This window comes from Hemicordylus capensis, chromosome 1 (genome assembly GCF_027244095.1).
Source record: "Hemicordylus capensis ecotype Gifberg chromosome 1, rHemCap1.1.pri, whole genome shotgun sequence".
NCBI classification, from domain to species: Eukaryota; Metazoa; Chordata; class Lepidosauria; order Squamata; family Cordylidae; genus Hemicordylus; species Hemicordylus capensis.
Genome location: NC_069657.1, coordinates 37,857,529 through 37,874,577, shown reverse-complemented (window position 1 = coordinate 37,874,577; position 17,049 = coordinate 37,857,529). Strand labels below are relative to the sequence as shown.

The following is a 17,049-nucleotide window of genomic DNA, read 5'->3' as shown; positions in this document are numbered from 1 at the left end:
AAATATTTGGAGTTTCAAAAGCCACGTTAAAAACAGTTGTCTACAGACTAGACATTCAAGTGCCCTGCTGGAGTTCATTTTTTTTTAAAAACAAAACACTTAGGACTTTCCCTCTTCCGACTACCATCTTACACATACAGAACAGTTCCAAGTCCCTCTGTGTTCCCTTCAAACCTACCCTCCTGTTTCCATCCCACCTTTCAAAGTTGACACAAAAGACTTAGACTGGGAAAGGCTCTCTTGAAAATATAGCAGCATCAAAGTCTCTGAAGTGCAGATTTAAGGAGTCTAGTCAAAATTCTCCACCATTGAGGGATCTAGTTGCAGAAGCCACTCTTGATGGGCATGGAAGACCACCTAAAGACTGGCTAGAAATCTACGCCGATTGATCTCAAGTGAAGAAATGACAAAAGGCAACCAAGTCTGCACAACACGTTGCATCCAAAGAAAATTAGACATGCAAGAGGTTGCTGGTTTGAATCCCCGCTGGTATGTTTCCCAGACGATGGGAAACACCTATATCAGGCTGCAGCAATACAGGAAGATGCTGAAAAGCATCATCTCATACTGCACGGGAGATGGCAATGGTAAACCCCTCTTACCAAAGACAACCATAGGGCTCTGTGGTCGTCAGGAGTCGACACTGACTCAACAGCACAACTTTACCTTTATTAATTATTTGGATGCCGCCCAATGTACATTCACCTTACAAATATCAAAAGCATTCAAATTCTTCTGCCCATTGCTCTTGAGCCAGCTCAAGAACATGCCATGAAGCCTAACGAGATTCCCATAAGCACTTTTTGACAGCAGTTTAGCCTCCAATACACTGGGGATTGTATAGCCCAAAGAGAGAGATGGTCAGTGTTTGAAAGCAAAACTATCTCAAACATGGATTACTGACTAAATGGTATATAGGAGTCCCAACTGCACAGCTAAGGCGCTTTGGGGCAGCTTATTTACCAAGACCATTCACAATCACCAGGAGGTAAGTATACTGCATAAGTGCCTACAGAGAGAATTACCACCTCTCTACCACCCTTTGGCTTCGTGGTAGGCATTTCAGAAAACCTGTTTGATTTTGATTTGTATGCCTTCATAGGCTTTCACCATCCAATTAGAACATTTGTCATTTCTGGCACTCCAAGTGATCATAAAGAAATGTCAAAATTTGCACTTGGGCTACGTTTGATATAGGATTGCCCTTCTAATCGTATCTCAAACCTACGGAAGGAAATGCTTTTCAGGTTGTCACCCAGGAGTCTAAGAGGGAAAACAAAACTGTTCAAGAATCTCATAGTAACATCAGACATGTTACATATTAGTTATTTGATAGGGACTATAAACAAAAATAGTAATACTGCAGCCTTCCTGCTAAAACACGTAAACCAGTCATCACACTTCCACTTTTCTGCCTTGCATACAACTTCCTTAGTCACCGATGTGCAACACACTACTTTAAAGCCATCATCACTTCTCACTCAATCTTAAAAAAAATCCTCTTAAAATAAAACAAACTAATAATGGTATGCAAATCTGTAAACATAAGTGACACAACCCAAAACACTTCCCTAGATTTTTTTTTTTTTAAAAAAGTCAAGAAAGTGCTTAAATGTTATCGGCATCCACTTTGATTTCAACCAGTAGCACCAAACCATCTTCTAAACAAACAAATATTGAAGGACTTTCATTATTTGTGTTTCTTTTGAACATTTCAGTAAGCAACATTTCATTCCACAACAGCTTCTTCCATGATTTGATTTGACCTAGAACAACCAAACTACATACTGCTATTTCTTTGTTCTGTGTTTTAAACAAAAAAGTGCCAGAAGTAACCATTTCTCCTGGCTCTATTCCATGCTATTACCTAACATTTTTCATGCAAAGACACTGATCTTGCCTATTGTATTACACCCGAAACTATATAGCGAGGTGGCCAAATTTACAGATGACACCAAACTATTTAGGGTAGTGAAATCCAAAACATATTGTGAAGATGCAATTCAATGTTAGCAAGTGTAAAGTGATGCATATTAGGGCAAAAAACACCAACTTCACATATACACTGATGGGGTCTGAGCTGTCAGTGACAATGCATTAAAAGTGGATAGCTCTTTAAAAGCCAGCTTGTTAATGTGTGGTAGCTGTGAAAGGCCAATTCCATGCTAGAGATCATTAAGAAGGGGATCGAAAAATATTATATTATGCTAGTATCATAATGCCCTTATACAAGTCTATGGTGCAGCCACATCTGGAGTACTGCGTACAGTTCTGGTCAACATACCTCAAAAAGGACATTATACAACTGGAGAAGGTGCAGAAGAAAGCAACTAAGATGATCAGGGGCCTGAAGCACCTTCCTTATGAAGCAAGGCTACAACACCTGGGGCTTTTTAGTTTAGAAATAAGATGACTGAGGGGCATCATGATAGAGGTCTATAAAATTATGCATAGTGTGGAGAGAGAGAAATTTTTCTCCCTCTTGCATAACACTAGAACCAGGGGTCATCCCATGAAACTTATTGCCAAGAAATTTAGGAGTGACAAAAGAAAGTACCTTTTCACACAACAGATAATTAACCTATGGAATTCTCTGCCACAAGATGTGGTGACAGCCACCAGCCTGGATGGCTTTAAGAAGGGCTTAGATAAATTCATGGAGGACAAGTCTATCAATGGCTACTAGTCTGAGGGCTATGGTCCACCTCCAGCCCTTAAGAGGCAAGATGCCTCTAAATACCAGTTGCAGCCTGGGGAGCAACAGCAGGAGAGAGGGAATGCTTCTCAGAGGCATCTGGTGGGCCACTGTGTGGAACAGGATGCTGGACTAGATAGGCCTTGGGCTGTTCTTATGTTCTTACGAGCCATTCCCATTTCCTCCTCTTACTCTGTATAATACTTCTAACCAAGGAATTCACCTTCTTTCCTCCTACAAATACTTTCCTGAAATATGGTGCCACCTTTGTTGTTTATAGAAGAGGACCTCAAAGAAATCTACATTCAAAACTAACTGCCTTAAGTGCTACATTTAAATGTTTCTTGCAGCTGCTGGTTCCCATGTAAATCAGTATAGCCCACAAGCATTTTAAATATATAATCTATAAAAACCTTGATTGAAATACCACATTCAATGCACACTGATGCAATTTGCAGCCTTTATATTTCCAGGACACACATCTTTCCCAAAAGTAAACACAGATACTGCTTCATGGTTTCTATCCTGCTCCCCTTTAGACTTAAGAGTGGGTAAGAAAAATGAATTTTAAAAATAAACTGATTTTCAGGATGGTGCAGAAAGACTAGCACTTTCTTTGCTTACAGTAGCACAGTCTCATAGGTACATAAAAAGCACTGCATACCAGTACACATTTTATTTTATTTTATTTTTAAAAAGCCACACGTGTTCCTTTCTTGTTCCAGCTACACAAACAAAGAAAGGAGTGTCCACTCAGACGGTTTGCTCTGTGAAGACTGAGATGGCGGAGTTGGGCTTGCACTCAGCATCTTCAAGCCCTGCCAGAAAGGCAAGTCCACACACCAATCAAGTCTTTGAGACCACCCTGCCTCCCTGAAGGCAACATTCTGCTTTTGTAAACTCTTACAATGACTTAAAAGCAGAACGGGGAGGGCTTATATAAGCCTTGAGCTCTTAAGGAACTGAATGAGAACTCCATAGACAAAGGTGTATTGGCACAGTGTCTGTACCATCATCATCCTCTGATGTCTCAGCATGTCCAGCATCCTCGGAATATCCAGTGCCTAGAAAAGAGAAGACCAAATCAGAAAACTGTTTCGCCTGGTGGCCAAAAGATTTCTGTTTCATGAGACAGATGCATTTATATACTAAGAGTTCTCAGCAGAAGTCTGTTTCATTGAATTTCATCGTACAATGGCATGCTTATTTATTTTTATTATATTTATATCCCACTTTTCTGCCATCACAGAACTCAAGGCAGAGTACATGGAGTTCCCAGGTGGTGACCCACTCAGGAACTGACCAGATCTAGACCTCTTTAGCTTCACCAAGGTGGCTGCATCATGTACGCTTTGAAAACCACGTCCTGCCTGGGACCATGTTGAAGTCACAATGTAAACCAGACCTGCTCAGTTTTGGCCCTCCTGCAGATGTTGGCCTACAACTCCCATAATCCCTCGCTACTGGCCACTGTGGCTGGGGATTATGGGAGCTGAAGTCCAAAAACAGCTCGTTGGGGGGGGGGAGTTGAGCAGGCCTGCTGTAACCAAACAACACGGGAAGCCCAAGCTCTTGGTCATTTGGCACTCGATATGTCCCAGAAACTCCTAGTTTTGGCAGTCATCGACAGTCCGTGTCTTTGAGCTTAGCCAAATATCTGTGTTTGGGTTAGTTCCTATCTCCAAAAAGGAATATTCTCTCAGCAATGTTGCTAGGTTTCATTATACTGCACGGAGATGATGAATGGCAAAAATCTCATGTCTAGAAACCCTCTTCCAATCTGCTTCCAACAAGCTTAAGCCAGTGTCAGGGCAAAAAGTGGCATCCTCAGGCAGCTGACAAAGACCAAGAAGCCAGGAAGATGCACCACCAACCCGAGTCCCTACTCTTCGCTGTGGGGAGGCAAGCGGTCATGGCAAGAAGTGCCAGCAGCCACTGCAATCACTCACATGTCCTCTTCCATTTTAATATTTATATCTATGTAAACTGCTTTGGGAACATTTGTTGAAAAGCAGTATATATCTATTGGTCATATTCTTATTCAGAGTATTCTCTTCCCTTTGGGGCCTGCTTGGCTCAATCATCACCACCATCCGGAGGGAGAGGGCAGGTAAGTGAGTAGGCAATGGCGGCTGCTGCTGCTACTCCTGCTCCTGCTCTTAAGGACCTATTGGTAGAGTACTGAATTGCTGAGATTGTTAAGTGGCCACAAAATCCCCTTGCTAACCAAACAAAGAGGCACCATTTTAAAGTGGTGATTCTCTTACATTTAGCATGGAGAGAGCAACTGGTCCTATCCATCCCCAGCACAGCATCCCTCCAGTGGCTGTTGCTCGTGTACACCTTACGTTTCCTTTTTGGATTGTGAACCCTTTGGGGTCAGGGAGCCATTTTATTTTATTTAGTTATGACTATGTAAAATGCTTTGGGAACTTGTGCTGAAAAGTGGTATATAAATATTTGTCGCATTCATATTGCTCCGAACTGTCATTCAGTCTCTGTTGACAATGTATATATACCAGGGTTGACCAACCTAAGACTCTCCAGTCATTGTGGGGCTACAACTCCCACAATCCCTGGCTACTGGCCATTGTAGCTGGGATCAGAGACTCCATGAGTTACTCTGTAGACTGCCTGAACTGTCTGCCTTAATTCAAGATCAAATACCTCATTGTGTTCCAAACAGGCAATCATGATCTCCGACAAGATGACCACTCCAGTTCTTCCTACACCAGCACTGCAGTGCACCAGCAGGGGAGGATTGGGGGCTGTAGGATCTGCTGCAGTGCTGTTCGTATGACGCCGGACTGACTGTATCTCTTCCAAATAGGCTGTCAGATTCCAAGGAGAAGGGAAAGGAAGAAATGGCTTAAAACAGATCATCATCAATACAACCAAGTCCAGAAAGAAGAACAGACAAATGGTTAAAATGGCTTAGTGGATTAAAGACTTGGCTTGTAAAGAAAATAGTTATAATAAATAAATTTATAATATAATAAATTTATTATATTTGGTTTATATACCACCCTTTCAAAAATGGTTCAGGGCAGTTTACATTAAATTAAAGACAGCCAAAGGATTTTTTTTTTCAATACAAAACATATAATTAACCTATGCAATTTGCTGCCACAGGCTTAGAAGTCTTCAGAAGAGAATAAAACCCATCCTGCATGACTTTATTGACAGCTATTCACCAAGGTGGTTACTGGAATCTTCATGTCAAAAAGCAGCAAGACACTGAATACCAGTCCTTGGGAATAACCAGTAACCATGCCCTGCTTATGAGCTTTCCAGAAGCATCTGGTTAGCCTTTACTGGAAACAGGACGCTCAGCTGTTCTTTTTATGTAATATGGAGAAACTCCATTATTTCAGGAAGCAGCTGTACCCATATGTGTGGTACAATACATGCTTCACATACAGCAGATCCCAGGTTAATTCCTGGCATCTCAAGTGAAAAGGTTGCAGGGCTAATACCTCTCTCTAGCAACAAGCCTTGAGAGCCACTGGCAGGCTGGACCAAGGCCCTGACTCAAGCAAGGCAGCTTTATACATTTGTTTGTTTGTTCATTCTTTGGAAAAACCTCATCATGTACCTTGTTCTGGTCTCTCCCCGCACCACCACCCAATTAATTCTATCCAGGAGGATGCCCAAGGTGATTTACATTTTTAAAAAACCCCACAAACTATTCAAAGCCATTTGAACCACGCAGTTAAATAATGAAATCTGAGCCAATGAACCACAAAACTAGTAAGAGATAGCACACAGACATACAGGATCAGCAACACTCTTGCTCCAACAAAGACCCTGCAAAACACAAATATTGGAATCAGCCTTCTAGAAGAAGAGAAGTAGCTTAGGGGGGTTCTTTATGCAGGGAGCAAATGCCCATATTACATCACATGCAGAGTGGCAGGCAAATATCTTGGCCTGCACCCCACTGCCAGTATCTTATTTTCAGAGTAGCCTGAGGAATTATCCTATCCCAGCATTAGTATCTGTGTACATTAGCATCCATGCACACTAGTACCTAGAGCCCTCAACAAATGCCCTAGAGATCCAGCAGACCTGATACTCTCTGGAAAGTACCTGGCTTGGGACAGAATCGGCTTTCTTCCCAGAAATTCACCCTCACTATCCTGCATCTTCTCGAATTATCATTGATCTAAGAAAAGATAACTGTCTGCTCCCATATTAACCCATTCTTATTCATTCTGATTTCCTTCCAAGGCCCTTCCTATGATGTCCCCTCTGCAGGAAGTAGGAGAATGGCAAGTGGGAATAGGGCCTTTTCTGCAGTGGCACCTCAACTTCAGAACTCTCCTAGTTCTGGTACCTACTTTGGCTAATTCAGGCACCAGGATAAAACTTTTTTTATTTGCCCAGGCTGTTGAATGAATAGTGATTTTGTTGTCTTAGTGCTGCTGGTTTTATCAATTTTCTTGCTGCTTTTGTTTTGTGTGGTTTTTGTTCTCCATTGTTGCAATGCTATTCTTATAATTTTAATATTATTGTTAAGCTGCCTATTTAACTGAAAAGGGGTGTGTGTGTGTGTGTGTGTGTGTGTGTGTGTGTGTGTGTGTAAATTAATTAAACATTGATACATCTAATCAACCAGTTTATTACTTGGTGGGTGATAGGGTAAAAAGATCTTCCTAGACAAAAGATGTTTCTACAGCATCTCTTAAAACCTGATTCCCATAAAGCAACCATGGAAGGTATCACTGACAGAGAAAGTTAATGAAACTTACACAGAAATCCTTTTATATCCTCTGGGCAGCCATGTTCTGGCCAGTCAGTGTACTGAAGATGCCAAACTGTTCTCTCTTGCCCTGTGAGGAGGTGTTTGATCTTCAAACCTGTCGTTGCATAGCAACCAGAGTCTGTCCGAAATCGGGTGGTAATCTTGAAGCGCCCATAAGTCACTGTGTTGTGCCTCGAACCAAGCCGTGGCCAATATCGGAAACTTTTCTCTCGGCCACCCTCCTGAAACATCACCATAGCCAACAAAAAAGTGAACATTGCCCTTTCAACAGCACTAGAACATTCTGTAAGGACCTCTCCCCAAGGTAAGAAAGAATTACTGACCTCTTCTGCTGTCACCATGGTTATAATGGCAATCCCCTGCTCCCACACCATCTGCCAAAAGTCTTGGCATGTATTCTGCAAAGGACCTTGGGTAGCAATATAATCCCACTCCATGCCCCCAACAGAGACCTGCGAAACAAGGAAGGAAAACCTTCACATAGAATTACTTTGTGGTAATTCAATTCACATAGAACTACATTGAGACAATTCTTCACATCAAGTTGTCACAGACTATACATTTCAAAGTCATCTGACCACCTTGCTTATCATTCCCACCCCCTGCTCTACACCCATACACACACACACACACACACACACACACACACACACACTCCCTACTAGGGATAACAATTTGTGCATGTGATGATGTGGGCTATAGCCCATGAAAGCTTACTCTATAACATACTTGTAAGTTTTTAAGGTGCTCAAGACTCTTTGGGCCTGTTTGGAGAATACCTTACTGGCCCATGTGATTAGAAAGGGGGCATGCCAAGAGGGTGCCCATCACGATGTCCTCCATGGATGTCTTGACATGTCCCTGTATCACATGGGGAGGAGTTATGAATGACACCCACTATACAAGCTTCAAAACACTAGTTGAAACAAGTTAGAGTGCATGTAGAGAGGAGATTCAGATGAACACACACACACACACACACACACACACACGATACAGTAAGGTGTTGGAAGGGCATCGAGATGTCCACAGATGTCATGATGGGTGTATTCTTGGCACATCCCATCCCTAATTATGTGGGCCAATAAGGTATTGTCCAAACCCTCATGTAGAGGGGCAAAATTCAAATGGATGTCCTTGTCACGCAATTAAGGGATGACTCTACAGCGCATTGGGGCATCCTCCAGCGACATCAGGAGGGGTGTGATCTTGGCATAATCATGTCCTGATCATGTGTTGCAGCTAGTGCCCATCCAAACCAGTCTTCTGACTGACAAAAAGGCAAAGTGCTTTAAGCCAAAACCTACTTCCTTATGAAGATTCACTGAAGTTCAACTCAAAAAATTCAGCCCCAGGAATTGAAGCACTTCTAGGCATTTTCTGTCTAGTCTTTCAGAAAACAAATGTCAAAGAATGACAAATGGCATGCTGGACACACAGATGTTGCATCATCACCTTTTCTGTCTGGTGGGAAGAAAAGCATTCTTTGGCAAAAGCATTCATCCAGACCATCCCTAGCACGATCAGCCAGTTAAACCAGCCTGTCAGTTTCCCTGGAAGTACTTTTGGTCTGTTTTGATCTATTTTTAACAGGAAAGAAGATTTACAAGAAGATGGCTCAAACCATCCCCCCTTTCTTCTTATCTTACCTTAATGTGGGATGCATTGATATAACCAGTATTGTTTTCTTTAGTAGGGACCAATTCTACTCTGGTGTCGTCGTAAGGGAGTACATCCTGGAACCGGTTCCTTTCTGCATTTTCCGGGAGACGGGCTATCAAGCACTCGCCATCAATAAGCCTTTTCTTTTGAATCCGCTCATATTCTGTAAACACCATTCCTTGTTCTAACCGTTGTTCTAAACTTTTACACTAGAAATGGAGGGCAGAATGATCAAAGTTTACTCTTAAAGGAAACAACACATTGTGGAGAGAGAAATAACCTGAAATATTTACACATTGCTTCATAGTTTTATTCATTCATTCATTGTATACAACACATCCTATCTCTCTACCTGAGACAGCCCTCCATGGTGGTTCACAAAGTAATTAAGACCAATGTATAATAATTTAAAATAATCATTGACAAGCAGAGCCAGAAGCAACTCCACAATATAAACAAACTCAATCAAATATGCTAAAGGCCTCAAACAGAGCAGTTTTTAATTGTGCCTGAAACTTAATGTAGGCACCCAACAAATGTAGGCAGGGGTGGTATTCTAAAGTGGTTACCAACACTGAAAACACCCTGGTTGTTGTGTCTATTCAGATTACCTCTGAGGGATGGTTGCCAGATTTGGATTATTTTAAGTCAAATTCTGGGTTACAGCCCATTTGACCCACGAATATACCCCTTAGGCTCTGTCAAGGGTAGGGGCACGCAGATCAGGGCCTCAGTTTAAATATCTTAATATACAGGCAGACATACACCACCTTTTAACCCTATAAGAACTCTTCGGGCACTTTACAATAGGCACTCCCTGAGTTACAAACATCTTTATTTATTTATGGGTATTTAAGAGAACATCTTCTTTGCTATGAACCACACCGCCCATTGAGATCATCTGGAGAGGTTTGTTTGTAGTTGCCACTGGCTTGTCTGGTGGCTACTCAGAGACGGGCCTTCTCCACTGCTGCCTTGAGGCTTTGGAACACACTTCCTGCTGAAATAAGAGCCTCCCCATCTCTTACAACTTTTAAAAAGGCAGTCAAGACTCATTTGTTCACCCAAGCTTTTAATTAGATATTGTTTTAATTGTTTTTAATAGTTTTAACATTTAACATTTTAATTGTTGAAATGTTTTAATCTTTTTATCTGTTTTTTATTGTCTTCTTGTAAACTGCCCAGAGACTTGCATTTTGAGTGATATTCAAATGTGTCAAATAAATAAATAAATAAATCCCACCCTTTGTCCTAAGACCCCAGGGCAGTTAACAACAGGATAAAACAATGAAATCCAATTTTAAAAAGAACAAAATGTAGCTAAAAAATTTTTAAAAACAGGGACAGCTCATTGGCCAAAAGCCTGAATAAAAAGGGCAGTCTTCACTCTCCTCCTGAAGGCTGGGAGAGCGAAAGCCATGTGGATCTCATCCGCAAGCAAGTTCTACAGCCTTGCACAGCAATAACTGAGAAGGCTCTGTTCCGCGTACTCAATCAACGGGCCTCAGAAGGTGTCGGCACGCGGAGCAGAGCCCTCCCAGCTGATCTCGTCAGGTGGTGAGATTGAGCTGGAAGCAGACAGTCCTATGGTACCTGGGGCCCAAGCTGTTTAGGGCTTTAAAGATCGTAACCAGCACCTTGAATTGTACCCAGAAGCAGACGGGCAGCCAGTGCAGTGCCTTCTAGTCTGGAGTAATATGTGCACTGCAAGCAGCCCCAGAAATCAATCAGGCTTACAACATCTGACTTACAAGCACCCATAGTTCCAAAGCTCGATAACATTTTACATTAACAAGTCCCCAACTTACAAACACCAGCCACACATACTGTATAAGCAAGTCATCACTCTTGGGATGCATGCATTCCAAGTTACGAACATCTGACCTTACAACGAAATTTTGGAACACAACCCATTTGTGAGCTGGGGACTTCCTGTATACTGTAAACAGAAGATGACTGCAGCATCAAAAACAAATCTACACTAAGACCACCACACACACACACACACACACACCTCAACCAGCAATAATAAAGAGTTCTGTGGGATTTGGTGGGCAGGGCAGCGCAGCACTTTCCTTGCAAACCTATCACAGCAGAAACCAAGTCCTAACGTCTTTACTCGAAAAAACTTTCACCCAGAGGGATGCAGCCATGAACACTGAATAGAAGCTTTTAACACACAGCTCAGGGAAATGCCAAACTGACCCGTTCATCATTTGTTGCTCTGGCAGGTTCCTCCTTTCCTTCATCTGGCAGCGGGAGCCGAGATAACGTCAGCCCGTTCAGCGCAGCAAGCTTCAGAGGGCCTATTTTTTTGGCTTCGGCTCTGTTCTTTTTCATGACCTGCTGGAACAAGACAACCTTATCATTCACCTGGGTCAACCGAGATTGCTGGCGGCTCGGGAGAAGGCGCCACTTGCAAAAGAACAACTGGAGGGGGTTCCCTTTTCAAGGAGAAAACTAGGCACACTGCCTGCTCTTTCGGCTAACAGCCCTACAGAGACTGCAGCCGTGAAGCCACATTCTTTCCACCTTGTCTGTCTTCATTCCAGTTTCAAGCACTTGAAACCGCACAGGAATGATAAACAGACCTAGCAAAAAAAAAATTTTTTTTAATGTAGGGCAGCATGGTTCTAGGCAATGGGCTTTCCCCTAAATAAGCATATGCAGGACAAGAAGGCTGCAAACCTGCACCCACAATGCTTATATCCCATTGACCAGATTTAAAAAAAAAAAACGTATCTCTCGAGCCTACATTTTTATCTTGCTCCTCTTCCAAAGAGCTCAGGGTAGCATACATTGCGTTTAACCATCATCAATCACAACAAGGGGAAATGTGCAGATCGACTTGTAAATCCAACCACAGCAACCCAGTGTCCCGCCTTCACTCACAACCTGTTCACAGTTTAGCAGCTACATAAAGGTGAGTCTTTCCCCCGCCCCCAGATGCAACTCTGTTCATCTGATGAATGTAAACATAAGGAAAAGCAGACACAAAAGGTCCCCATGCCAAAGATGCCTGTAAGACAAGGAACGCATTCATTCATTCAGTTTACCGCCCTTCCTGAAGTGGCTCAGGGCAGTCTACATAGGAACATAGGAAGCTGCCATATACTGAGTCAGACCATTGGTCTACCTAGCTCAGTATTGTCTTCACAGACTGCCAGCAGCTTCTTCAAGGTTTCAGGCAGGAATCTCTGTCAGCCCTATCTTGGAGATGCTGCCAGGGAGGGAACTTAGTTACCTAGATGCTCTTCCCAGAGCAGCTTCTCATACAGTGCTCATACTTCTAGTCTCCCATTCATATGCAACCAGGGCAGACCCTGCTTAGCTAAGGGGACCAATCATGCTTGCTACCACAAGACCAGCTCTCCTCTCCAAGACCAGCTCTCCTCTCCTCTCCATTAAGATCAAGAACACAGCACTAAACAATTAAAAGCAAGAAACTTTTAGACCAGATTAAATCTCATTAAAATGAAGGTTTAAACTAGATATCATTAAAAGCCAGGCTGCAGCCTTGCCACTAGGCAAGCCAAAGATTCTTGTGGGACAAGAAGTCAGTTCAAGCCTGGTTTGTGCAAGGGAGTGATTACATCGGCTTCTTGAAAAGGCGGGCGGGTGGGGGGGAGCTTAGGCCCTGTCTTGTCCATCTGTCGGCGGCTTCAGGCCACCTGTGCAGCGACAAAGGCACTTCTGTGTATCACCTAGCACAGTGCTGGGGCAGAAAGCCAACTCACATGCATTGGGGCCACCAGCCCCAAAAGCAAACGCTCTTCTCTTCACAGCGAAGAAGCAGATGGGACATGAGAAACAGTCGAAATTCAGGAAGATAACCTCTGTCGGTGAATTAATTAGTTTAGTAAGAAAAGACAAGTGGGAGGAAAGGATTCTGAGTGGGAGGATGGGGACAGGGGAGATGGAAATGAAAAGCTACCAAATTAAAAACAGAGTGTCCTTATCTCTGGAAACATTAGCAGAAACAGCAAGGCACACACTAAACAAGGACAGTCGTATTATCACTGATGTTTTCCAGTTTAAAACCTAGAAGTAAGTTACACCATGAAATTATTAAAAAATGAATTAAAAATAGAATGTAGTCTGTATAAAGCCATTAAATTATCAGTGCAGATAGCAGATGCTGAAGGATTTCCAAAGTCTCAGAAACAGCCTTCACTGGCCTCTCTTAAGGCAGTTCCACACATAACAAGTTTCTTGTACATGATATCAGATTACAAGGCATGGCTGTGCAAGAATTTGCATAAAATCACCATGTAAGTGACATGATGTCATATGTGACAAAGTGGTATGTGACACTGCATACCCTGAGCTTTTGGGGCAAATCTATCTATATAAAAGGCTTAGGTGGTCTGTGGCAAGCCCCACCCACACAGTGCTTTACCAGTCAGAGGTAACAGAACAGGAGCACTGTGGTGATTGGTCAGTGGGAATTCCATATGCAAATAGGGAAGAGGAGCCTGTGATGGTTAAGGTCAATTGGAATGCAGCTATTACTGGTGGGAAGATTGTAGAAGAGAGAAGAATCTCTCTCTATAAAAGGATAGTGGGCAGATGGCTGCGAAGAGAGGGGTCGTGAGGAAGGAAAGAGCCCTTCAGGAGAAGGAGGCTGCCACTGTGTGAATTAGATGAGGAAACAAGATCTGTTAACTCAGGGAGGAAGAGAGAGAGAGAGAGAGAGAGAAAGAAGAGAGGAGAAGAGAGAAAGAAGGAAGGGCGAAGGACGGGCCTGGGCCTGTCAGAGGCCTGAGGGGAACGAGTGGCCATGGCAGCAGCAGTGTGGAAGGGCTTGGTCAACCGTTGCCGCTGCTCGGAGCTACAGAGGCCATTGGTGGAGGGAGGCAGGCAGGCGAGGGATGGGCCCAAGTCTGTAAGTGTCCTGAGGGGAACAAGCAGCCATGGTGGAAGGGCCAGGAAAGGCAGTGAGGAAGGGCCTGGTCAACTGCTGCTGTTCTTCCTGTGGGGAGGAGCAGGAGCGGGGCTCGGTTGAGGAGGTCTCTTGGATTCGGAGGCAGTAGCTTGGCCAATCAGTGCCGGCAACACTGCAGCCACGACCAAGAGGAGTGAGGGGGGTGGAGCGATTTGATGGAGAAGCAACCAAGAGGGATGAGGGGATGAAAACAATGGGATGGAGGAGGAGGATCAGGAGCTTAGCTCAGGTGAGGGTGGAGAGAACTCTGAGGTGAGGGGGCTGTGGGGGGGGTGAAGGGAGCAATCAAGGGCGGGTGGTGGGGAAGGCACCAGAATCTCTCCTTCCCCGCAGACTATATGGGGGGGAGGGTGTCTGGATGCATGGATCATGCTTCCAGGCAGTCTGCGGCTGCCACGGGCAGTGCAAAAGTGTGGGGTTCAGGACGCATCATCCCAGCCCCCAGAAATCCCACAATGCACCACATGAGTGCAGGTCTATCACTATCAGGATCTCCCTTCCTTCTTAGCCAGGTTTGCCACCAAGGCACTGCAGGGAGCTGGTCAGCTCCCGTTGATTCCCACAGGCAGCCAAGCCCGGGCTTAGCTGCCCTATCCCAGTCTTGGCTGCTCATGAGAACAGCCTCATTGTCTGAGATCCTGGGAGCTAAAAACAGGAAGGAATAGGGTTTATTCAGCTGGAAGAGCCAGTGATAAAAGCAGGTACCTATATCTATGGAAGCTTATGGAATCTGCCTATGTTGGATCCTGCCCTGGATTTCAAGGTTGAGTTTTCCTGGAAAAGTTGTTCAGAATGGAATGTAAACCTTTGGCATATTCATTATTCCTCGTATATACATAATTTTGCAGATTGGACAAGAGGGGAAGATTTCCCAACTTTTCTCTCTCTTTCTTAGCCAGCACTCATAGCACCATATAAGCTGGAATAGAAGGGCCAGTTGGGTGACTCCCTTGCCCCAGAGATGAGTGATCCACCTTACCAGAGTTTTCTGGGCTGTAGAAGCTTTCTCCACTAAACTGAATGGGATGAAAGAGAATGTAGCCTGGAACACTCCCTAATGGAGGGAACCCTCCCACGGAAGACCGTCTTGCCCCAAGGTCCTTAGGGGATGATTATGTCTCCACACAAGGAGTTTTCCAGGCTGCTGCCTCTTTCTCTACCCCTATTCAATTCAATGGATAGATCAATCTTCACTAAAAACAACAACAGCAGAATCAATTTCACCATTACAGAGTTCAGATTTCCCCATAGGAAGCCAACTGTAGCAGAAACAAAAAGACCTCTCTAAACAGTTGTGGAATTGAACTGAGGGAATCTACTCACTCATACTTATAGCCTTACAATGGTCTTGGATCTCCTGACTACTTCAGGGAAAGAATAGCAAGGCTTTTAAACCATGACCCAGAGAGCAAAAAGAGGGAAGCCATGGGGAACCTTACCCCTAAAGGAGGCAGCCCTTCCACGATATTCTTCTTCCCTGAAAGTAGCTCAGACACAGGTCTCTTCTTCACAGAATCCTTATGCACTCTGTACCTTGCTGACATTGTTAAGTCAGATTCGGACACAGAAGGAGTCAAAAGCCCATCACCTCGTCTCTGCACCTGAGTGTCAGGCATAATATGGGCGGGACTCACATCTTTTACCCTCTTCTCAGTCTCAGTAATATGCAACTTGGGTTCAAGGATGTGTAAAGGACCAGGAGGTGAAGCAACAGAACCGTAGGAGTAGTTCAGTAAGGACTCCGGAGCATAACTTCCCATGAGAGAAGGAAGCTGGGGTTTGCCATTGATGAGTGGCGAGAGGGTTGTGCCAGTCTTGTTTTCTTCTTCAAATTCTTCCTCTTCCTCACTGCTATGAATCAGCATCGTGGCATCTGAGAGAGACTTCTTATGCCCATAGTTAACATTTTCTTCTCGTTCCTCATTGTCCTCTTGCTTTGTTCTCTCTAGGAAAACAGTCGGCTGGGACCCAGAGGGGACCACCTTTGGAGGGGCCCCATCTGCAGCCGATGCAGACATGGTCCTCTCTTTAATCCTCATGGCTTCAAAGCTGTGGGCCAGGCCAGCTATTTCAATACTGTTCCTCTTCTGCAACTGAGCATGCCTGGCGGATGTTAAAGGCTCGCTCACTTCCTGGAGGGAATGTGCGACCGGCAAACTGTCCTCCTGAAACGTCTGGACTGAATGATGGACCCGTCGGGTGATGAGATCTGGATTGCTGCTGCTGATGTAAAGGTGCCGGGAAAGGTCCGGGGTGCTGTTAGCAGGCCTTGGATATGGATAAGGAGGAGGAGGGCGGTACACTTGAGTCTTCATGATGTTTGGGGCGGGATAGTCTTGGGCCTGCAACTGAACATTTGTCAGCTCAGGAACACTCACTGCTCCAACCACCAGCCGCCTTTCAGCGGGATAAGGATAGGGGGACTGACTGTGAAAGCTGTAATTCAGGTTAAATGGGTAGTGGCCAGAGTGAGGGGAGGTGAAATTAGCATGTTCTCGGATTTCAGGCTGACTGTACACCAAGGCGTCCGGCCTGCTGTAAGCATATGAGTTGCTAATGTTAAGGTTCCTCATGGAATGACTCTGCTTGTCTGAGTGTATCATTCCCCGGTTAAGCTGCTTCATCACTGTCTCATAATCTGGGGTAGGCCGATAAGAAGGTGGGATAAGGGCACTGTGTCGGTGTGACGGGACATAATCAGTTCGGAGGACGTCGCTGCCAGTAATGCTCGGGTTAGAGGACATGGGAGACGGCTGCATGTAGTGCTGTGGGTTATTCAAGGAGTTTGTGCTGTGGGCACTGTAGACGCTTCCATTGCGGATCCTGCCATTGTAGTCATGTGGTGCTCTGTCCAGGCTGGTCTGAGAGTGGCAGTAGTAACCATTCTGCGTGTTGCCATAGAGATTATCTGAAAGACATTTTTAGCATCCATTTAGAGTCAACCCACAGAAATGGCAAAAAGGCCCTTTCTGTGGCCTTTCT

At 44.3% G+C, this 17,049-nt stretch overlaps 1 protein-coding gene across 4 annotated transcripts in view; it reads right to left on the bottom strand.

Moving 5' to 3' along the window:
* Positions 1-3,364: 3,364 nt before the first annotated feature.
* Positions 3,365-17,049, bottom strand: part of PTPN21 (protein tyrosine phosphatase non-receptor type 21) — a 79,975-nt gene continuing 66,290 nt past the window's right edge. For 2 of the 4 annotated variants that reach the window (XM_053283506.1, XM_053283508.1), the window contains 7 exons: positions 15,507-16,975; positions 11,328-11,468; positions 9,110-9,331; positions 7,784-7,912; positions 7,447-7,681; positions 5,363-5,526; positions 3,365-3,759 (listed from right to left, as the gene is read on the bottom strand). In XM_053283506.1, coding sequence (XP_053139481.1) covers positions 3,631-3,759; positions 5,363-5,526; positions 7,447-7,681; positions 7,784-7,912; positions 9,110-9,331; positions 11,328-11,468; positions 15,507-16,975 — 2,489 coding nt within the window. In that variant the 3' untranslated portion in view covers positions 3,365-3,630. The remainder of the gene's footprint in view (positions 3,760-5,362; positions 5,527-7,446; positions 7,682-7,783; positions 7,913-9,109; positions 9,332-11,327; positions 11,469-15,506; positions 16,976-17,049) is intronic. The other 2 variants (XM_053283507.1, XM_053283509.1) reach the window with 1 other exon arrangement.